This window comes from Labrus mixtus, chromosome 2, assembly GCF_963584025.1.
Source record: "Labrus mixtus chromosome 2, fLabMix1.1, whole genome shotgun sequence".
In the NCBI taxonomy this organism is placed as follows: domain Eukaryota; kingdom Metazoa; phylum Chordata; class Actinopteri; order Labriformes; family Labridae; genus Labrus; species Labrus mixtus.
The window spans coordinates 23,584,215-23,607,662 of record NC_083613.1 but is presented as its reverse complement, the minus strand read 5'-3'; the positions used below and the strand labels follow the sequence as shown (position 1 = coordinate 23,607,662).

The 23,448-nt window shown below is 41.9% G+C and overlaps 1 protein-coding gene across 1 annotated transcript in view; it reads right to left on the bottom strand.

Moving 5' to 3' along the window:
- The window catches only part of znf827 (zinc finger protein 827), a 52,381-nt gene that overhangs the window by 14,153 nt on the left and 14,780 nt on the right, over positions 1-23,448 (bottom strand). Inside the window, exons 5-9 of the mRNA XM_061057270.1 lie at positions 19,200-19,487; positions 10,342-10,584; positions 7,098-7,152; positions 6,747-6,847; positions 515-652 (exon numbers count right to left, since the gene is read on the bottom strand). Coding sequence (XP_060913253.1) covers positions 515-652; positions 6,747-6,847; positions 7,098-7,152; positions 10,342-10,584; positions 19,200-19,487 — 825 coding nt within the window. The remainder of the gene's footprint in view (positions 1-514; positions 653-6,746; positions 6,848-7,097; positions 7,153-10,341; positions 10,585-19,199; positions 19,488-23,448) is intronic.

Here is a 23,448-nt window from a genome sequence, read left to right as displayed (position 1 = left end):
CTGACAGAAGGGTTGCAGAAGACAGTGATGGCGGAGAATGGATCAATTGGGAACAAAGAGGGGCCAAGTCTGAAAACACAGTGTAATCAGGACACAGGGGAGAGCACAGCTTCATCCTGAGGGAGTCAGCTGTGTGTCTGTGTTTGTGTTTGTGTGAGAGAAAGTGAAAGAGGGAACCAAACGTGGCTGCATCAGAGCTACTGGTGTGTGTGTGTGAGAGAGGGAGAGAGGGAGAGAGAGAGAGAGAGAGAGAGAGAGAGAGAGAGAGAGAGAGAGAGAGAGAGAGAGAGAGAGAGAGAGAGAGAGAGAGATAGAGATCCCTCTTGCTGGTTAATTAGACGGGCAGTTTTCCCAGTGAGACTAATCATGGTAGTAATCTCTTTAAAGGTAGGGTAATCTAGTCTAGTAAACCTTATTTACTTACTGCGGGCAGCACTAATGCAAGTACACGGCAGCTAACATGTGTGTTCACACTGTACACTAACGATGCCATTTTGTTTGTTTGTTTATTTACCTGTGTGTAGAGACAGATGTCTAGAAAGAGTCTGCTGTCGGCCGAACACCTTTCCACAGACGGGGCAGGGGAAGAGCTGCTCGTTTAGTCTCCACTGGGCGATCCCGTTTCCCGGCTCCCCATCATCCTTTACTGAGTCTGGAACACACACACACACACACACACACACACACAGAAAACCATACTAATCATTCACTGCCGACACAATCAGCCTGAGATGTATCTGCAGCTGAAGCAAAGGCTGTGAACGCCTGCTGCTATAAATTAGATAAAGTAAGTTCACTTCAGTGTGTATTGATGTTGAAACTGTAATTACCAAAACAAAGAGACTGCTGTGTTACGTGCACGTGTACTGATACTGCTGTCCTTAAATATTAGCTCATCACTATAAATTCCATAACTCCTTTTTAAAAGAATTATTGGTGTCATTTGCTTTAATGTAACTGTAAATATTTGAGAAGAGACAGAGAAGAGGTGGTGAAGAAAATGTAACAATGGTAAGAAATGAACCAGGAAAGAAGTGAAACACTAAAGTAAATATTGTAAGTCTCTTATGTGCTACACTGCTTTGACTTTTTAATGGGACTAACACCAGTTAAACAGCTTGAACAATGGAAGCAGGAGACTGTTTGGAGAAAAAGACTCATATTCACTTCATACATGAGAGTTAGTTGAGAAAATTGATGCCACTCTCTTGCCTCCCCGCTAAAAATCAAGCTATAGCCAGCAGGCGGTTAGCCTAGCTTAGCACATAAGACTGCAGAAAAACGAAAACCCCAAGTTAGTGCCAACAGTGTCTGGACAAAAATAGTATTTATCCCCAAATAATACAACATGTTGATAAAACATTAGCACAAAGACTGTAAACAAGATGCATATATGAGTATTTCTGAACTTCAGATGGAGCTTGGGAAGGTGTTTCCCCCTTCCATTAAACTAAGCTAGTGAACTGTTAAATAAGCTTATTTCCAAAAGTTGTTGAAATTTTCCATTAAAATCTGAAATTCTGATAAATCTATACATTTATAAAGCTTTATTATATTATGTTATTATAATTTCAAACTATGCTTTAATAATCTGGTACAGCAGACCTTACTGTGAAGGTGCCCATATGCCCTAAGAACAACCATCAGTTCTTCCTTCGTCCTATAAACTCTAAACTATGAACTATAATAACTTGTATGCGATATACTAACTGCTTCTGGCCTCCTGCCCTCTGCTCAGACTGACAGAAGAGGCTGGAGCAGGACTCACAAAAAAAGGTATAAATTACAGGGACGTGCATTAAAAAGATGACACAGAATACAGAAGACATGATTTACATAAAAGTGAAGGAACATTTTTCTGTCTATAATGAACGTTGGTTCCTACTCCTTAACATTCACTTTGGCTGCTTGAAATCATGGCATCTTATACTCAATTAAAATATACTGTCTAAGTATCATGTAGCCTGAAACTAGGAGGTAAAAATGTAATCTGTAATCGGGAAAAGTCTCTTTCACTTCAGTGTGAGAGACACAACAGAACAGCTGATACACTGTAGGCTAATTTACTAACCCACAAGACTGAAACCTGTCTGCTACCATTTGACAGATGCTCCTTCTCTAGCCTGCGGGTCGGATGCAGTGCAAAATGCATTCTTAATGTCAACAGCAAGCGCCAGTCCTTTGCTGTAAAGCCTGCAGCACACACACACACACACACACACACACACACACACACACACACACAATAGCTCTCCTTACCGTGTGTCACCTCCCCTTCCCTCCTCCACCACCCTTTAATCAAAGAAATAGAAAGAATGAGAGCGGCTATTTTCAGATGCTTTGATAGAATCTAAAGAATTGAAGTTGCTGTTGTGATTTAAGCCTTACCATATAAATGTGGCATAGTCATTCCCAAGGGTAGAACATGCAGCACTCACAGCACTCAGAACGCTACACAACTTCTTTACTTATTGTCTATATAGTTCAGCGAACTTACTACACAGACTGACCTTGGCCAAAACTTTTGTATTTGCAAGGCATAAAAAAGAAAATGAAAATGAGACTTGAAGTTCCACTTTCAGTGTTCATAAAAGCTGGAAAAACTCTGCGGCTCCGTTTCTAAACTTTTGTAGAATCTTTGCAGATGCAAATCAGTGCACATAAGCTTCACAGCCCTAACTTAAACAAAACTTTAAATAAATACAATATGGAATCCTTTAGTCACAAACTGCAGTGTTTAAAGGTCCCATATTATGCTTTTTCTGGTTTTATATGCCCTTTAGTGTGTTTTCCAAGTGTCCTGTGCATGTTTAGGCACATCTATGTGCAAAAATTCAAAGTCCGCGGAAACGCAGCTTCTCCTACCTCCTCCTGTTAGCTGTAGCATTAGCCGCATGTAACGCTCGGTTCTAGCCCCCCTCGATAAAAAATTGTTAGTGTGAGATCACTGATCTAAGCCCATTGGCTCGTTGTGGCAAGCCCTGCAGCTCATGTTGAAATTTCCGAGAAGCATGCTGAGCAACTGACCAATAAAGACAGAGCGGATCGGCAGACCAATCAGAGCAGACTTGGCCCACGTGGGGTCTAACAGTGTGGGCTCAGCAGAGTGTAGCTGACAGACTCCTGCTCCAAGAAGAAGCAGTACATGAAAACAGACACTTTTTTTAGAACTTTAGCCATTGTGAACGTACAAAAGTAGGTACATAGATTAAATATACAAACTCCAAAAAGGGCATAATATGGGCTCTTTAAAACAGTAGCAAATTGTGATAACTTTAACACAATAAAGCCCATTTTAGGTATTTTTAATGAATGTAAAGCAACCACAATGAGGGAACACAAAGTCCTTACTATCATTTGTCAATTGGCTGTTCAAGTGTACCATGTGTACATGAACAGATGCCTTGGCTTTGGAAAGAGTTGTGAAAGGACATTTTAGTGTTGTTACACTGACTCACAAACCCTGGAGCATTTTGAGTATCCGTCTCCCATATTGAATCCCCTCTTTGGCCTTTACATGCAAACCAGTAACTTCATGTCATGTGTTTTTGTTTATCTGCTTTGATTTGTGTCACATCATCTTTCACATAACCTTTTTTTTTTTTTTTTTTTAAACTGTCCAAACAAACAGAGCACACTGCTCCGTTACTTTTAACTGTATGTTCTTTATTTTAGATTTTTTATTTCCCGATCAGACACGGAGCAAAAAATGCGCTGGTGATGTCAACAGCGCCTTTCTAAAAAAATGAAATGTTTTCTGGACATAAAAAAAAGTAAAATGATAGTGATAGATATAGGCAAGTGAATGTGGAACTGGTATATGCGTGACTCTGGTAACACAACCACCGCCTACACAACATATGTCACGACACCTGCAGCCAGAGCCAACATGCAGGTCATGGACTTCCTGAGCACCTAAAAGCATTAACTGACTCAAAAGTGACACTTAGCTGACCTGGTCACACATGTTGATGTGAAGCTGGACAGCAAGGACTCCAGACCACAATCAAACAAACACACAGGTGAAAAAGCCGTTTAGGACGTCCACAATTTTCTGAATTTTCTAGATTGAGATCAATAAAGTAAACCAATAAATCTATGTATTAATTAGCTGCACAAATGATCATCTTCATTGATTAATCTGCTTATTGTTTTTCAATCTCACATTCCAGTCACCGCACCGTGCTCCTGAGATGATATTTTGTCACAACAATTTTGAAAATACTTTTTATGCAACCCTCTATAGAGGCAGCCCTGTTTCTGTCGTTATCTTTTAGCGTTTCTTTGTCTTGAACTGTACTGTACTTGTGTTGTACAAAATTAAAACCTGTAAATCAAATATTTAAAAATGTTGCAGCTCTGCTTGAAGGTGTTAATAGTTGAGTTATTGGCATTAGAGCCGGAGAAAGAGGGACTCAAAAAGAGAAGAATTGTGCTAAACATCAAAATAAGGAGGTCACTCATCCACTAACTCCTAAACATTTGTTCTTTCTAAGTGAAGTCCCACACATTTGAACCTCTTCATAAATATTTTCAAACAAGAAGTTCTATGTGTCTAACAAACACTGCTGAAGAAAATCTCAAGTTACTTTGCTACTGCAAACAAGAAATGCTGAAAAATAATCAGAGCAGAGGAAAATCTGTGAGAAAGAAGGACACTGAAGAAAAAGAAAAGGTGAAGGCAGACATATATGAAGCAGAGAAAAGAGTCAAACAGTACAACAGTAAGAGAGTGAGCAGCAGAGGCTGGATCTGAAGCTAAAACACACAAGGGAAAGAGGAGGTGGACTGGGCGAATTAACTTTCAGGACACTCTTGACACCCAGAAGCCAATCAGATTTTCATTAACTGGCAGAGGGACAGGCGAAGCTGGCACAAGCTAATTAACCTCTGGATCCCTCACTGCCAAAGGAACATGGAGGGAAGTTGTGGGATGCCAGAGAAGAGGGGAGAAGAGGGAGACGGGGGGGATGCCCTCGGGCAGAGGCCTCCAGGTTGGGGAAATGAGTGAGAGTGCAGAAAGGCCGGATGGAGCTCTAAATATGAAACGGGGAAAGGAGGTTTACCGGGGAGGAGGAGATCATGTAAAGCTGGAGGTGGTTAATTGTGATGTTTCCCTGTGGCCGTATGCTTTGATTTAAAGCTGCAAGTCTTCATGAGTAGCTAGGCGTTTGGTAGCTTGCTGGGCTACAAAGCTTGTGTGTGTGAGGGTGAATGGGACTGAATGTGTACAAACTGAGGGTCTGTTGTACATTTACAGGCATGTATGAGCAGTTGAAATATCCACGCACCTAAACATTTTACAGCCAATATAGAATAAACTCTGGAAAAAGCAAAGCAGGCTGTATTCAGGGTCCAACTGGTGAGGTTTATAAACCTTTAAGCATGCATAATGACTGTTTTGAACTGGAGACAGGTACAAGCTGCCACTTACACCTTGTTGATCAAACATGTTAAGAAACACCTTTAACTGGGATAAATTCACTTGACAAGACTCCATTGAAAACTTCCGTAGACCTGGAACCCTTTATTGATTATTTAGAGGCATGGCAGAAATATCCTATTAACTTCTTGCTGACTATGCCTCATGTGAAAGCTGCTAATGATCATCACCACGTAAACCATATTTAAATGGAGTAATAACAGGATGGGTCAAGCTTTTAAACAAGTGGCTGTAGACTACATTTGGTTCTATTTGTTTAAAGGGGCTAACTGTTTGTTTGTTTGTTTGTTGACCAAAACAACAATAAACGGATGTATAATAAAAGGCAAAGCAGGGCTTGTAGTCTGTCAGGAAATGAAGACTTGTGCACTCTAAGCAGGTCCTGTTGAGGTGTTCAAACATTTAATATGTGTATATGTTACAGGGACCTGCGGGCTATGAACAATATGATGATGCCCAGAATTACGAACACAGCCTGTAGGGTTATTTACAGCAGCAACAACTAGCATGTAAATGTAGTATATAAAACGTGGGTGAAATAAAAAGAACAACTAACTCTTTCTGACCCTGTTCATTACCTTTCAAAGATTCATAAAAATGTCCTCTGGAAGAGCCGAGGAAGGCAAAGCAGTGACCACAAAACTCTTTCAAGGGCTGAAATTGGTCAAATTCTTAAAACACTTTTCCATCTGTAACAATGTCCGTTAATGCTGACTGTACTGTTGGAGTTTGGTCATTTAAACATGTTTGTATTGTGATTTTTCTGATGTCTTAAACCGGTCTGTAAAGTCACAGGCTCATTTCCACATATGTTGACAATGAGGATTATTTTAACTACAGTGTATGTATTGTGAGCATCATATGTAATAAAATACTTTTTAAAGCTACTAAAGCTAGCTGTTTTGCTAAGTAATGATGATAATGATGTCATTCACAAGATAAACATTCACAACTACTTACAATCCCAGCAAGAAGTCTTTTTTTTGTTGTTTTTTTAGCTTGTTTCCACTAACAAACTGTCCAGTATTGAATTTAAAGTCATGTATGACAAAAGTAGCACATCTCTGAACACGGGAGCTGGAACTAGAAGTATGAAAAAATAAAACATTTTCTGTTGACTGACCAATCATTGTAGCTCTAAAACACCCAATATGAGTCCATCCTAATACTGCCTGCAGCTAACTACTCTTGGTATGTCTCTGTTCCTCTGCTACACCTCTACTCATGTTCCTGTGTGTGTGTGTGTGTGTGTGTGTGTGTGTGTGTGTGTGTGTGTGTGTGTGTGTGTGTGTGTGTGTCTTACCATGAAATGCTGCCCTGGTAGAAGAGCTGGCCTCTGCGGGGGAAGAGCTCTTGGAGCGCGAGTTAAAGGGTGATTGTCTGAAGCACTCGTCCAGGAACGGACTGAAACATGATACATAATACTGTCATTTACATGCCTGATGATTCAAAAACTATTTTTAACTGTATTCAAAAAAGGCAGTTTACTGCTTATGCTACCACTAAAAATAACAAGAAAGTATGTAATAATCCATCATTTAAAACATACAACTGTTTGGTTAAAAAGCAATATGATGTAAAACTCAGGAAAACATTTTATAGACAAACATTATGTAACTGCACAGCTTTTACCTGTACATTATTAATGACTCACCTGTTTATCCCCACCATGTTACTGTCTTTATGGTTGTTGGATTTGCTGACTTTTTCTGAAAAACAAAAAAACACTCATCAGCATAGTCATCGCTGATATAATATGCCAGCATTGTCCAATTTTAAAGGACATGTTAGTAAAGAAAAGGGCAAGTAATTGGACTTTAAGGTAAGGAACAAGTGTTTGAGTAGATGAGTTCTGACTCCACTGTAGACAGCAGATAAAAAGATTTAACATGCTGCCACTTAAATTACTCTGTCAGGCAATAAATAGTTACCAGAAATGTCCTAAATCCCCCCTTCCACCCCACACCCATTGGCCATTATACAGCAGAGAAACAAACACTATATGATCCTGATTCCTCAAAGTGTTCCTCAGCTGGTACAGAACAGGTTCACTATGCTGGCAGGGGTGTTCTGGCCATCTGGAGTAGTGGGAGTCTCTGGTGGGCCTGCCGACCCGAGGGCTGGAAGTAAGTCCAGCAACTCCAATGTGAAAATATATCTAAAAAAATAACAATGTGCATGGCTGGTCAGATCTGCATTAGTCTGCCCAGATGGTACACGTGTGTGTGTGTGTGTGTGTGTGTGTGTGTGTGTGTGTACGGTTGTGTTTTTGTAAGTAAAACAGGGAGGAAACTAAATGTTACAAACACCTTTCGAGATGATTGAGTCCAAACAGCTATGTCCTTAAAAATCTGCCTTTATATTATATCAACACGGCTAACAATAATAAAAAGTAAAGACTGTGCACTTTGAAAATGTGGGATTTATATTCAACAGTGTCTTAATTGATTTCATTAAATTGCAAAGATGTAGCCAGACCAACACTGTTAAAGTTTTTGAGCACAGATGAAAAGTCTGCTAGAGGCAAAATTATCCAGATTATTCACGGTAGTTCTAGGAATAATATGATAAATAATTAATTAATATGTAACAGCTGGCAGTTTTAAAAGTAACTTCAATCTTGTGTCTGGCCTGCGTTTTTTTCCCATCCCACATCAACACCTGTGTGCAAATGGACGGGCTGTTTGTTTCCCAACTTGTTAAAAAAAAAAAAAGTTTTTTTACCTGACATTTCTTTCTTTTACTAATTACCGGCAAGTTTTTCTACCATGTCACTTCTTACTCTGCTTAGCTAAATAAGACAGCTGCTGATAAACAAAAAAATAGATTTTTCAATTCACAAAGAGTAATCATTTCTCTTGACAGTCTGTTTTTCACGTCAGGATGGATGCCTTCACTAAAAAGCACTGCAGAAGTCGATAAAATTGTCTATAATTATGGTCTTTTTTCTGAAAAGCCTCGACACGTTTGAGGTTCTTAGAACTTTGAAGTCCTTGCTGTTCTCACATCTGTACTTCTGTCACCTAAGATCACATCTGTTTAAGGGTCATAATCAAACATCAAGAAAATTCTCTGAAGTCTAATGACGTGCAAGGAACGCATTGTTCCTGCTGCATGCAGCTGTAGTGTAGCAGATCCTGAGGTGAACAGTCATCAGTAAGTAGAAGAAGTAGATGGGCTGCTCATCTCCCAATGTCATTGTTTTTGGGATATAGGTACTTGCAATGCACACACCACACATGTTATCGCTCTAAAAACAAAAAATAATTGTATGTAAACATTAAGTACGTTTCTCATTAAGCGTTTATACATTTAACGTTTTGAATGAAGGCCTGAGTATAACAGCCATGCTTTGAGATCATTTTGATGCAGTTAGATGAAGCTGAAGATAGCGATCAGCTGTCCTCAGATTAGCTAGTGCCAATTCAGTGGTGGAAAAAAACCTTCTTTGGGATTCAAAAACAGGTATTGTATGAAACATGAAGAATAGCACACAATCAAAAAAACTGAGTTCTTTCAAATGTGCACTCTTTAATTACTGTTTGTCGCAGTAAATACTGTCACCGCAATGTTAAACACTATCGTACATCATACTTTTTCTCATATTCTGCAGGCATTATAGTAGCCTTTTAATTCTCTGCGCGGTTGAGTCTTAAATAGAAATGATTTTAAGAGATATTTTGTAAAATCAGCTAAAGCCAATTCTAATGTGAGCACCGGTCTCTGGTTTTCAGTATTTAGAGGTAAAGAGCTCTATACAAACTGCCTGAGAACGGAGCCATATGCGTGAGTTTCAAGGCGATTCACTGAAGTGAATTTCAAAGCTGCAACCATCTCAGTGTTCAGAGCGACCTTGCTACTGATGTGTCTCTGAGGTCCTACTGCTTTGGGTAATTCATATTGATTGCTCATTGTGTGACAGCAGCCCACTCTGTTCCCGTCCCCCCTCACATTCAGACCCGGTTCTAAGGTGGGGGGTCGTCACTGTTGCCAGGCTAGCGATGCCCTGTTCTTCCTGGGTGGGCATACAGTGTACCCCCGCTGCCCTTTCTACCCTCCTTATCCTCTGCCCCCTCCCACTGCACCCCTAAACACCCCACTTCGTCACACTGCTCGCCAAGGACAGAGGTCTCTTTCGACGTTGCCATGGAGATGCCGCACGGGAGAAATGTAAAGAGAGGGAGGGAGGAGAAGTGCAGTGGGGAGAGCGTGTGCAGCCAAGTGTGCTTGAGCCGGCATGTCTGAAAACGAGTCGAGGGAGGGAGAGAGAGAGAGAGAATGAGAGAAGAGACGAGAGGGAGGAGGGGGGCATTTGTGCAGACACCACTCCCCATGGGGCCTTGTGTGAGTGTGTAAAGGTGTGCATGCAAGACTGTGTGGGAAAGAAAGACTGTCAATGTGTGAATTTGTGAATATGTGCTAGAGCAAGACGAGGAAAAAGATTTTACTCAAGCTTGTTTCTCTGTATGGCATTTAAGTGACGAGATCGGAGGCTGGATGGATCTGGGGTCACAGCCCAGGACTTTAAAGCTTGACCCCCACCCCAGACAAACACACACACATAAACACACACATACACACACCTTCTCCTCAAAGCTCTGTCCTAATCTAGCAATACAAACAGCTGTCTGCTGCTTCAATGTCACTTTCATGGCCAAACAGGTAGAAAGCAGGATGTCATTACATGTCATATATCCTTGACTTTACAACAGAGCCAGCAGAGGATGGAAATGGAAACATGGGTTTTATGGTTGAGTATCAAAAAGTGTCCAAGGTTTACTTGTAGTAGAGCAGGAAAAAAATACATGGTGCTGGGTATTTTGTGTGTCTGTGTGTTTTTGTGTATGTACATGTGTGTAGTCGATCTACAGAGAACAGTGTGTGCCTAAAGAACATACCTGACAGTTTGAACAGTAGTTCCGAGGCCATTTTGACCGATATGTCCTGCGAGAAGAGGTCTTTCTGTGGGCGGGCCAACGTCTCGGGGAGGTTACTCATCGGCTCACTCTTCTCACTCGCTCCTAAAGTGCTGAAGGCCAGCAGGTGAGAGGCAGGAGGGGTGAGATCTGCAGGGGGCGGGTCCACCTCCATGGGCTCGGCCTTTACTTTCACCTTCTGGTACTGGGCATCTCTGTTGTTCTCTGCAACATATGATTGAACAAGACAACAACTACTGTTAGATTTTGATGAAGGTCTGATCATAACAGAGAGAAGAAATAGAACCAGTGTATACAATTCAATGTTTTTCCAAAGGACAGTACATTTTCATGTTCAAGGATTCTCTTTGTTTTGCAATAAGGATTATTAACTGTATTCTTTGATCATCAAAAATATCAAAAGCACTTGAATTTTAGCGAAACGTTAAAATCCCAGGATATTCAGATCATGCATTTAAAGTGGTCAACTTTTGCTTTATACAGTATTTGTTATGAGAAGATATCAATGTAGGCCTGATTAGGTCTAGTGAAATGTCTAAGGCTACCGTGTGACCTCCACATAACCCTGACCACAGAAACGTTTCAACATGGATGTACCTGAATAATGAATATAGACTTAGTTCCATGTGGTGTTGTTGGTAGAAGTACATGTCAGAACTGCTAATCCTCTACAAGTGCATTTCACTCATACAGCTACTCAAAGACAGACACATTGTAGAGCCTTCATCATGTTCAGCAATGTTGTATGAATGCAGCTGTAGCTAAATATAAAAGCAAGAACAAGAAAATTGCAGCTAAGCCGAACTGAGCGGGTTAGCATGTTGCTGTGTAATCATTAGGGCAGGAGGGCAACGGGAGGTCACAATCTCACTTGAAGGGGGGGGGGGGGTACTCCAGCAGCTCATCTAGGTTCACTGAGGTTGACAGAAAATACACTTACACTTCAAATGTTAACTTAGAAGCAATTAATCTTTGTCTATGACAACTACAGGTGCTTGACTTGGAAAATTCCCTTCAATCAAGGAATTTCTAAAACATGAACGACAATGAAAAAAATGGTGAAAACAGCTGTTGACTCACTTCTCGCATAAGTTCAAAAGGTGACCCGAAAAAGCCTGCTAAAAATAGTCAAGATGGCAACTGTTAGGAATGTACAGAGCTGATCGGTAGAGTTGAGGCAGGATTTGTTTTCTCAAAACCAAAACTGGTTCTTTAATGGTCACAATGGCTATTTTGACTAGATTAAATGTAGGCCAACTTAAAGCTACAGAAAGAATACACAGTGCAGCTCAATAACAAATGATAAGGGAACCTTTTAGCATCTGTAGAGCCTTGATATCTGATCTTTTGACTGCAGCGATGGCAGGAGGCTGTGTCTCTGTGCGGTGTCAAGCAGGAGCAAGACAAAGCAGCGGGGTTGATACAGTGCTGCTAACATGGCGACTCAGCACGATTATGGGATATATGAATTTGGCAGGGCAATGGGAGCAGAGGGAGGGGCAGGGGAAGGTCAGAAAAGCTGGAGAAAGGGTGGGGAGGGAGGGAGATACAAGACAGTAACCCTGCTATCCCCCCCCTCCCCTTGCATTCACCACTCCTCTGCTGAATAAGGCCAGTGTGAGATATCAAGACCAGACTTAATATATGGGACATTGTGTGCATGTAAGTATCATTGAATCAGTGTGTGCTTTGTTTAAGTGGATGAATTTAAGTGTTAACCCCCCCGCCTCCCCGCGAAGAGGTCCAGGTGTCTGGTTCAGTGGTAGGAGCCAGCATGAGGGAGGGGGGACACTGACAACCATCAGCCCCACTAATCCCTTAATCAGGTGGTCAGAGTTGGCCAAGAGTAACCTAGGAGAGGCTGAGGAGAGGAGAGAGACGGATGGGTGGGCGGAGGGGTAGGGGGCACTGCTCTGCAAGGGTCAACCAAGGGACACGAGAGCTTCCATCATTGGATCACCACCCTAACGATAGACGCTGAGTGGACTGCTGTGTGGCAAAAACACATGCAAAACAAAAACATCAACAGGCAAAAGGACACTATATACACTTGAGCTCTCAGTGCCGGGACAAAGATGCTCTCAACACAAATAACCATGAGAGAGAGAAAGCACATGACGGTGAATATATTTGATAATATGAATGCAGAAAATCTAAAAGTATCACATCACAACAAGCCAGATCAGAAGTCTACCTGCTACATAAATAAACACATTTAAAAAAATTAATTGTGTCCCCACTCCCACACTGATAATAGCTGTAGCCTTTTAGTCCGGGTCATAACCTATTGTTCTCAAGCCATAAAAAGCAGCCCTCACTCTGCCACAATCCAGCTTGTGTGTGTGTCTGTAAATGAGTGTGTTGTGTGTTTCTATGTGTCTTCTCCTCCTCTGGTGCAGAAGCTGCCTCTGTGACACACCAGCTGCCATTAGGCCACAGAATCAGGTCTGTGTGTGTGTGTGCTTATACAATATCGCCTGTGCCAACTTTGGCTGCTCCAATTTCTCCCAATATCACTTCTTAGTACGCCAGTAAGACCAAACAACCATAAATCTAACCTACAAATAATTTCAGGAACTATGGGAAATAATTGGTGTTTAACCCCAGTCTGATACATTATGTACAGTATGTGTTTTATACATTTGTTTAGCACCAGTATATGGATTTTTTTCTTTGAGTAATATTCGATTTTCTAAAAAAATATAAAATTTTATATTAAAATGACACAGTAATCGTAAACACAAGAGCGTTTTGACAGTTAGATGCGTTACAGAAATGCCATCTAAAATTATCTCATAACAATTTACAATTAACTACATCTTCACATTGGGGATTTTTTTAAATGTTCATTGAACAACAAAATGCAAAAAGTGAAACGACCATTGATATGACTCAATTTACGAAGTGCCTGCTTGATAACAATGTAAACCTTCAAAGAGGGGAGCAAACATGCACAAAACCTGATTCTAAAACATTTTGGGCATAATCTGAAACTATTCTAAGTTTTGAATGAGCTTAAACCTTTTGTTTGTGTAAGTACAAGTCAAGAGTAAAAAATCAAGCACACTTGTGTTCCATCTTTCTTTTGCCATTTTTCACGTTTGGTGAATGAACAGCGGACTTTTGGTTGTAGTTGGGTTTCAGTTTTTATGATTTATTTTCATGTCTCTACCTCTCTACTCTTATAAGCACAGCATGAGTATTAGAAACGTGTGACAAACTGTTCACTTGAAGTCCATCTAAATTTGGAGGTTTAAAACCAAAAGTGACCTTTAACCAAGTAAGAGTATGTAAATGAAAGCTTCATTCAGCTCTGTGTGGTATGTAAAGGCAGTCACTTTGCACACATTTACAATGTGTGTGAATGCAATCTCCATGCCAAGTTGCTGAAAATGCACTACACATACTTTGTTCACTGTGACGCAGCACTACTCAAGTTTTGAGCCAGAATGAAAGTGACTGGGGTTTGTGCGATGTTCTGTTTTTAGTGATCAACTTTGACCTCAGGTGTCTGCTTGAATCTACACAGACGTGACAGCCTGTTCAGCTGAGAATACACCACAGGAGGGTTCAGACCCGAAATGGATTTGTAATTTAATGCATGCAAAGTCAAATTAATGCACCACTGTGATACATAGAAAGAAACAAAAACTTGGACAGACAGGGAGAGGCAGAGGGGAAGGGTAAAGACAAGGGGGGGAAAGAGTGCCAGAAAAAGAGCACCCGAGGGTTAGAGAGGATAGAAGAAAGCAGGATGAGAGAAGAGGAGCTGGGGGAGGACAGAAGGATGAGGAACAGCTAGAGCCTAAATGACAACCTCTCCACCTCTCCCCCCCCCTCCTTCTTTCCAAGTCTACCCTTCTCCCTGCTCTGCTATTCCACATCCCTCGCTCCCTGCCCCCATCCCTCTCTCTCTCTCTCAATCTCTCTATTCTCCTGCTCTCTAGCCGACCTGCTCAGACAGGGGTGAAGAGTTCAGGCGCTTCAAAGGCTGCAGTGTGGAGACTGCATGTCATGTGGGAGCCACAGCAGCTTTGCCTGCAGACTTCACAGACAGCTGCTGCTACAATTGATCCTCGACCAGCTAGCTCTCAGTAGTTCAGCCTTCCAATGGACCAAAACTGCAGCTTCATATGACTCTGTAGCAGCGTGCTTGATAAACAGCCCATCAGGAGTCACATATGACCCCGATAAAGTGGTCCTAAAAAAAACATTTGGCACACGGAAGAACAAATCATAGGCTAATACAGCCTTACCATTTTTTATAAAGAATCAAAGAGTCATTTTTCAGAACTTCTGTCAATCACCTCTGCATATAAAGCTACCAACATATAGCAAGGAGCAAAAGGAATCATCTCTGCATTCCTGTAAATAGAACTACTGCCAGTGATGAGCGGCCGGTGAGACAGAGAGAAAGATGTAGAGGTAGGGGGCTGGGGGGTGGGAGTTAGAGAGGTCAGCGAGCGGGCACACTGAGGGGGCATGATGAGGACACTGTCAGAGCAGTGTGGAGCTTCACATAAAGTAATACTTTGCGTTAATGCTCGTGTTGTGAAGTAGAGTTGTAAACTGCTTACACAATCTGCTGTGGTAAGCTATATAGAGTAAATCGCGAATCCTTTCATGTGAGGCTAAAGAGAAATATGGAGCATTCACTTAATAACTAAGAGGGGAAAGGCTATATTTATATTGAATGTATAAACATGGTTGTTTATTTAGAGATAAATATGTTTTAAGGCCTCTTCTATTTTTGGTTCATTCCGAGTCTTGCTCGTTGGTAGTTTTTTTTCTTCAGGGAAAGGAAAAGCATCGAGGCTACTATTTTTGTTCTTTCAATGAAAAGGTTAAATCATTTACTTTATCATAAAGTAACCCTTGATTTTGAATTAATGCTAACCATCATCATGCTGGAAAGGCAGTGTAAGTAGTATAAACTGTATGAAAGTAAAGTTCGACTGAATACATTTAATAGTTGTATAATCAATCATATTTGTTTGCTGTGCCCAATCATAAATAATATTAATTGCAGTGGACATTGGTCCAAATTTTTTATGACATAACTGAATGTTGTAAATAAACCCATTCTGCAACAAGTTAACACAAAAAGAAAGAAAATATATATTTAAAGCGATTCCTGAAAATAAGTTATATGCCTGTCTGCATCAGCTGAGCTAAACTGCTTCTAGAGCGTAAGAACGCTTTCCACATCAGTTCCCTGAATCCCTACAGCGAGCTGAAGTAACAGGACTTGTACTGTGAATTTTTATCTGTATCAAGTGCTGCAAGGCCAGAGAGCACGGCCATTATGCAACACGATCCACTGTGGTTACCTCGAGGAAAAAGTGCACATTACAAGGCTCCAGAAAAAAATAAAAATAAACATCTCACTAACTGGTGTGTTACACCATCTGATTTGTATGCTGCATTTCAATACAGGTATTTTAATAGCAAACTCAAGTGTTATAGCAGAATTAAAACACGTCATTTTAAGTTCAATCTAAAAATACTACGAAAACGCCAAAAATATTGATGGAGACTCGTGCAACTGTCAGATTATCAAGCTGACAGTGACAATATCAGCGCCAGTGTCAGTGAGTTTTGGCTCCTTCAGCTGAGCCAATTACGTCTTTTGAAGGGAATGCAGGTGGAAGTGGCATGTTAAACGGTGTTAAATATCACTCAATCAATCAGCTTTGGCCGCTGCCAGGACTTCTGGTAATCAACGCTCACTTTTAGTTTTTTTTGCAGAATACAGCTAATTGATGTTGATTGATGTTATTCACACAACAAAAAAACAATGTTGTTTATTTACTTTCACTTGAGCTCTTAGACAAACAGCAATAATTAACAGTTAACATTAAAACCTACATTTCAAAGGTTAACATAAAAAGAGTTTGGTTGGAGGGTCCATATTACTCTGTTCCTGTTTAAGTATGTTGTTAGTTAATACTACATAACCTCAGAAAGGAGAAGACCCCTGTAAGCTATAATTTTGTTGCCGTCATCTCAAAGACTCTCTGCACCTCAGTGGTCAAAATTGCTTCGTGTAACTTTAACTAGCAGGCTAACGAGGACCGTGGAGGGGAGAGGGCCTGTTAAATGTCCTCAGAGACGGAAGGCCTGTTCCTGAGGAATGAGTTAAGCAAGTACAAAGTGTGATTTCACACCTATAGTGAGTGTGGCTGGATGGTGAGTGGGTGGCGCGGCTGTTACCCACACGATGCCAGTCTGCCAGGGCACCACCTAGGGCCCTGCACCCCCTCCTCCCCTCCTCCCCCCCCCCCCCCCCCCCCCCTTCTCCCTCCCCTCCTCCTTTCCTGTGACGCCATGTTCCCCTTGCCCTGCAACACCAATGCCCATCTGCTAGGACACGTTAGCCGCTGGCGCCAGGGACTATTTAGCCCGGCGTAATTAGCCCCCAGACACCAGCAGCCTGGTTTTAAACAGATGTGGGGGAGGTAGCGCTAGCAAGGCGACTCAACATGACCAACCAATGTTTGAGATAAGGAAGCGAGGAGAGGGGGAGAAGGGGGGGGGGGGGGGGGAGAAGTGACCTACTTAAAGGGATGATGCAACTCATGTTACAGTACAATGGCCCATAATGATGACAACCCTACTTGCTCTGACTGTCCAATGCCATGGTCGAGGAAGGATGAGCTGCTGAAATCTAATTAGGCTGTGACCATTTGCTGTAAGACATGCAAGAATGAGAACATAAGCACTTTTTAACAGGAGAAAGTGATGTTTTGAATAGAGCAAACGCTCCCCAAAATATGCCTTCCCTATTGTGTTGCGTGACTGACCATTAACTGGGGACAGAGGAAGGTCAGAGTGTGGATGCCCTTGAACCTCATGACTGTAATCACACGTGACTGTAACTGCATTGACCTTTCCCTGGTATCTCCTTTTCCTCATCACCATCTTTGTCTCCTTCCCTTCCCCCCAGGGTCATTTGAGGGTCCAGACTCTTGTCAAGGCTGTCACTCCAGACAGCCCTCTCCATCTACCGCCCCCGCTGTTGCCATGGCAATGAACGGCACTGCACTCCGAGGACTGTGTGAGGGGGCAGAGGGAGCCAGCGGACGGATGAACGCTGCAGCATCTTTCCCTAACCTAGGTCAACCTTGCAGAGCTGGTGTAAGTGATGGGAGGGGATAAACGCTGGCCATGCTGTTTGACAACCAAATAAACTGGCAGGATAACATCGGTGCAGCGGCGGGAAATGGTAAAATTGACGGGACACAAAGAAGGATAACAGCAATGAAACAAAGACGATAGGTGGATGCAGCTCAGCCCAGATCATTTATCTCCCTGATCAGAAAGACCAATAGAACAAATTAGAGTTTTTAAAAAAATAAATAAATCGCAATCATGTCATCTTTGTCTTCCTCAAACCCTCACACAAAAGCGCATGCACACACACACTGGGAAACGTGACCTGGGGGCAGGCAGTGGAGCAATACACGTGTAGTACCACAGAGCTCCCAGCCAGCATGATTCACTGTGAACACCAGTCAACTCAGAGAGAACAATGGCAATCCGTGTGTGAGGTGTCTGTCAAGCACGCACATACTGGCACAGGATGAAGAGCCACGGATGGAGAAACTACATAATGCGCTACCATCAGACTGCTATTTGTGAGGTTTTTTACACTGTGGATGCATATTTGTACAAGTGTGTCACGTTGTAAATGTTTACTGTTGCACAATTATAGTGTACGTATCATTCTAATTTTGAACCCAGTCTGGTTTTACTTTAAATGAAATGTAATGAAGGACTGGTAGGTAGAAGGGTATGCAACCTTTTTCTATCTTAGTTATGCTAAAATATGAAAACTATATAGCTATGATCTGTTGCTGAATAAAAACAACATAACTAGGGATTCTTTCTCTGTTAGTACATAGGGACACACACATAGCAAGTTTTATTCTTGACTGCCAAAGTGATACACTTCAGCAGCCCACAGTGGACACACACCTGTCCAAAGCCCACTTGGATCTGACCTGGCAATCTGTAGGCTAAAAAAAGCAGCAGCTTTAAGCAGAGGCTACATATAATAAAGAACTAGGTTTGAGTCCTTGCCTGAGGACTTTTAACCAGCATTCTTGCTGAGCTCAAACCAGAGGCTGTAGAGGCTAAATCATGGTGTACTGGATGATGTCAGAGGGGTCCACACAGGTTAAAACATGGCGCAAATATCCTACTCTTTATCTCTCTTTCTAACTTGGGTTTAGCTTTAAGCTCATAATAGTAAGCAGTAGGATCTTCTATCATTTTATGACATTGTTCCAAAGAGGGATATCAGAAATCAAACAGACCTGATCCCAAAAATCATGCCTTTGTTCATAACAAACAACTTGAAATAGGCTTTCATGGATAGTCTTTTTGAAGGGGAAAAAAAGAAGGTGCAATAATTTTTTCTAAATTATATCACAGAGGAAAATTAGACACTTGCCACAACATACACACTTTCCCCAATAGGAGCACTGGTTAGGTTCAGCTAAAAACCTTTTATGGCGATCAGAGTCATAACAGTTGGCCTAAATGTTTTCTCATGAGCTTCTATTGGTTGATCTAAGACTCAAACAAGCCGTTAGCATTGCAATAATCTGATGACAAATTGCATGAACTGTCCCCCGAAAACAAAAAAAAAACAGTTTTCCACACGCACAATAATGTGCAACTTTGCCACCTTAAAATAGTGGTTTCAAAGGTTGATTTAATAGTAAAATAACTTTCAACAGAGAATGGCATCTCTCCCATGTCAATGTCCTGCTCTCTTGGGCAGAAATAAGCTGTTCTGGAGATACGATACATACCTTGCCTACCTGAAAGCTTAATCAGAAGCTCAGAGGCCACTTTGAAGTTGATGTCCTGGCTCAACAGGCTGTTCTTAGACATGGGGCTTCCTTCCCTTGGCTTCAGTGGTCCCAGGCGCTCTGTGGCTGCTGCAGCCCCAGCTATCCTGTCCTGGCAGAATGTTGCTGTGAAGCCTGGCTGGACCTGGCTCTGTGATGTGGAGGAAGGTCTAGGACTCAAGGCTTCCTCCACTTTGGGCTCCTCCTTTAGGCGGAATGGAGACTTCAGTGTCTCTCTCTGGTTGGCCGCTGTATTCAGAAAGAAAAGAAAGGTATGAAAGGAAATTAAGCGCAAGAGTATGATTGGAGCAGCTCAAATAAGTAAGAAACAAAAAACGTTTTTTTTTTTTTTTTTTTAAATCACAGCGTCTGTCTTACAAATATGAGAAAGGCAAACTATTTAAAAACTTGCATGCACAAGGGTATTGAATATGTATTGTGATGCTCACTGAAACATTAAACAATAACACCTGATGTATTGTATAATATCCCAAAAGGACATTAATTAGTTTCTTCAACATTTATTGTGATTGAGAAGGACTTTATACACATGAGATAGAGTATATTAAATGAAAGTGAAAATGAAATGGAACAACAAAGTGGCCAACAGTGGATTTTCACAGTCTAGTCACTGTAAAAAAAAACACCACAGTTGGTGTGCTGTGGGCCAACACAGAAGGTGCAACCTTATGACTGTCCTTCTCTCTTGGTCTTCAGGGCATCCACAACAAATTCCCAATTCATTTCACTCGTCTTTTCTCCTTCACACTGCCCCCCCCCCCCTTCCCCATCCCATTAATTTCCATACACTTTATTCTCCGCTTTATTCTACTCAAAAGTCTGGTTTCACCATCCCTTCTCACCCGGGATTGTCTCTTCAGACGTTGGGACATGAAATAATTCCTGTAGTTCTGTGGAGCAGGATAACAATCGGCTGTAGCCTTATCTGCCATCTCTGCAGCGTGTCGCCTAGGTTGGGGAGTGAACTGTCACATGGATCCCTCTGCTCTAAAGTCATCTTCAAGAGAAACTGGGCCACATCTAATCCGCCTAAGATGAATAATTAATAATTAGACATGGAGCAACTTCCGATAGCCGCCAAGAAAAGAACAGCGGGGCAAGCGCCTCTCTTTGTGTCTCTCAGCATGTTTCACTGCACTCTGTTCTTAAAGGATGGTTTACACAGGCTAAAGCTGACAATATTGTTCAAATCTAAAATGACAATTAAACACAGAAAGAAGCTGTGCAAATATGCAAAATCCACTGTCATGTCTTTGCTAAAACACCTGATATCTTTATTTCATTGAGTGTCATTAAAGGATACTATTGTCTTCTAGTGTTACCTGACTTACATTGGGTGCACTCTGCCATTTATCAGAACCAATTACTGTTGTAAGTATTACACTAAGTGGATTGGCAGTTGGCAGTAGAGATCAACCATAAAACTGTTACATGAATGCATGTGCAAGACGGATAACTTTTTGTTTTTTATATTTTTTAAATATCTTAGAATGACATTTATTTCTTGAAAAAGTAAATACAATTTTTGTCATAACATCGCTTAAATGATTAAAATTATCTGCTGTACAAAATTAGAGTTTATATGAGCAAGCATGACACTTAGAGGAAGCGTGAGCACTATTTGTTCTCTCTTCTCTGCAATGTTTTTGTCCTTTTGTTCCGTAAAGTTTGATTCTCGCAGCCAGGTTTTGCCAAAAACTGATAAACAACCCTCATAACCCTGTACAAATCAACAGTTTTCAAACAAACTACACCACTACTGCCTGTCACGCACAAACAACCACACACATATGAAACAGGGCATGGATAAAAGCAAAGCTATCATTCTTGGGCAGACTTCTGTCCGGTCTCCTCTGGCCCCAGCAGAGATCTGCTCCGCTCCTCACCCTCAAGCCTCACCTAACATCTCTACCCGACACAGGCCTGCCGCCCCCTGCCCGCATCATCAATCTGTGCCAGCTCCAGCCCCTCTGATTAATGATGATCTATGCCGGAGGGATAGAGGGCTCAGGGACAGGGGATACAGGGGCAGGAAAAAGGGGAGAGTGCAGGTGTTTTTGATCACCCATGTGATGCCACAATGCCACAGTGCCACACCATGGCAGGCTAGGGCTGCAGATCAAGAGGAGGGGGGGGAGAGGGAAGAGGTTGAGCAGTGGGGCAGAGCATGAGGGGAGGGGGGGGAAGTGACCTTCAAGTTCAGGGGCAGTGGCGCAGGGTCGCATGCGGCACCAGCTGGAAATGTCACACCGTCAGATGTCAGCGGGCAGGCTAAGTATAACCTGGTCAGCACCTGGAAGGACGTCCTCTAATTAGAAGCGTGTTTGGCCATGTCGGATCAGACAGGGACAGCACACTTGGTCAACGTCTTACAAACACACATAAAAGTACACTACCCCATTTACCCACGCAAACACATAATAAACTATATCCGAGGTGTAAACCTAACAACAGTACCCATGCCGTGAATGCTGCTTTAAAACATACAACAAATAACGGGCTGCACATAATCCACTAGACTCAACACAAGCTAAACATTTATTTTCCTCTGTGGCCTCGTGAAGAAAACAACCCCAGGACGTGCACTCACAAACAAAGTCATACCACTCCAGTGACCTTTAGGTTACTGGCTATAAATAGAAAGTATTTCCACTAAGAATCTATGTTACAGAGCCAAATGAATTATTTAGTAGCCTAATTCAATGTGCACGTTTTTGTATTCCTCTTTGCTGATGGCTCAGTGACAAGAAGACGGAGCACACAACCAACAGGAACAATTCCGCCTGCAACGCCAAGCTTACACTTTGGCCTTTTGTCTGTCAGGGTTTCACAATCACAGAAAGCATCATGAGCATGCAGTCTGTGTCAGATCAGCCTTGAAGTGAACACAGATCTGAGGAGGAGACAGGCATCTCTGGGTGACTGGACATCTCTACTTTGAGCACATACCCAGGCCAATGTCAGCTCTCTGTGCAGGATACTGTACTTCTAGCTCAGGGTTGACGATGCTATCAGTTTGTCTCTATGTTATCACACCCTCTCTGACACCTGCCACCAATGCCACTTCCATTGCTGTTCCCTTCCCTGTTCCTCTCTTTCCCCTTCGCCACGCTCCTCTCTCGCGCCTCATCCGTCTCGCTGCCAGGCGCTTGTCCACTACGCCTCACCTCTCGCTCCGTGGCCAGGGCTGCCGTCAAATAACTTCATTAGCTTTCCACCTCTGTCACGCCGCCCTGCTCCCCCTCTGACAATTGGCTGCTGTTTTCTCCGGGAGAGGAAAAAAAAAAGCACAGGGCTACGTGGGGCAGGTTGAGAACCCTACAATAGCTGACAGTGTGCTAGACGCCGGACAGTGATACTGATGGCTGCAGTGGGGATGTAGGTACCAGAGGTCACACACAAAAGGCCTGTCTGTGTCAGCTCATGCAGAGCTAGAAAGCAGAGGAAACGCAGATTAAATCTAGATGTTCACAGACAGACACAAACTTAAGACAAGATATCTCAAAATTCAAAATGATCCTTGTCAACAAAGCCTGAGTTTTTCTACACAAGAATTTAGCAATATACAACATGAGTGAGTACTGCTTTACTAAAAACCAGCATGGTGGGATTGGGTGATAAATGATTATAGCCGTGCTGATATACAGCACAGCCTAGAGTTTGATACTGCTTTAATACAAAAGTTCAACAGATGACAATGAGAAACTAGATCAGCAACTTGGTTGGGAATGCCAAAAAGCATTATCTCGCTACTATGTGTTTGCCTACGTGTTAACTAGTATAATGTACATTTATTTGTGTGTTACTGTTTACTTTAATCATGCAACCGTAAAACAAAAAAAAAATCAGTTGGCTGTGACTTTGGTGTCATATGTGATTCAGAAAAGCCAGCATGATCAACCCAAACGGAGAAGTTTGCTTAACTTAACGTTAACGTTCAGTAACGTTACTGAAAAAATAATTAAACGCTGTTGTACTTAATATCAGCACTCATGGAATGTGGCTTGACTAGTCAAATCACTTGTTCCAATTTTACTGTTGTATAATATCCTATAGATGCCCACCCCTATGCTATTAATTATGAAAATGTTCCTTTATAATCTTAAAATATATATATTTTGTACATGTGGAGGGTTAAAATTCACCCAGTCTTTCCTTTTTTTTGCTGTTGTACTGCATTGCATGCAGT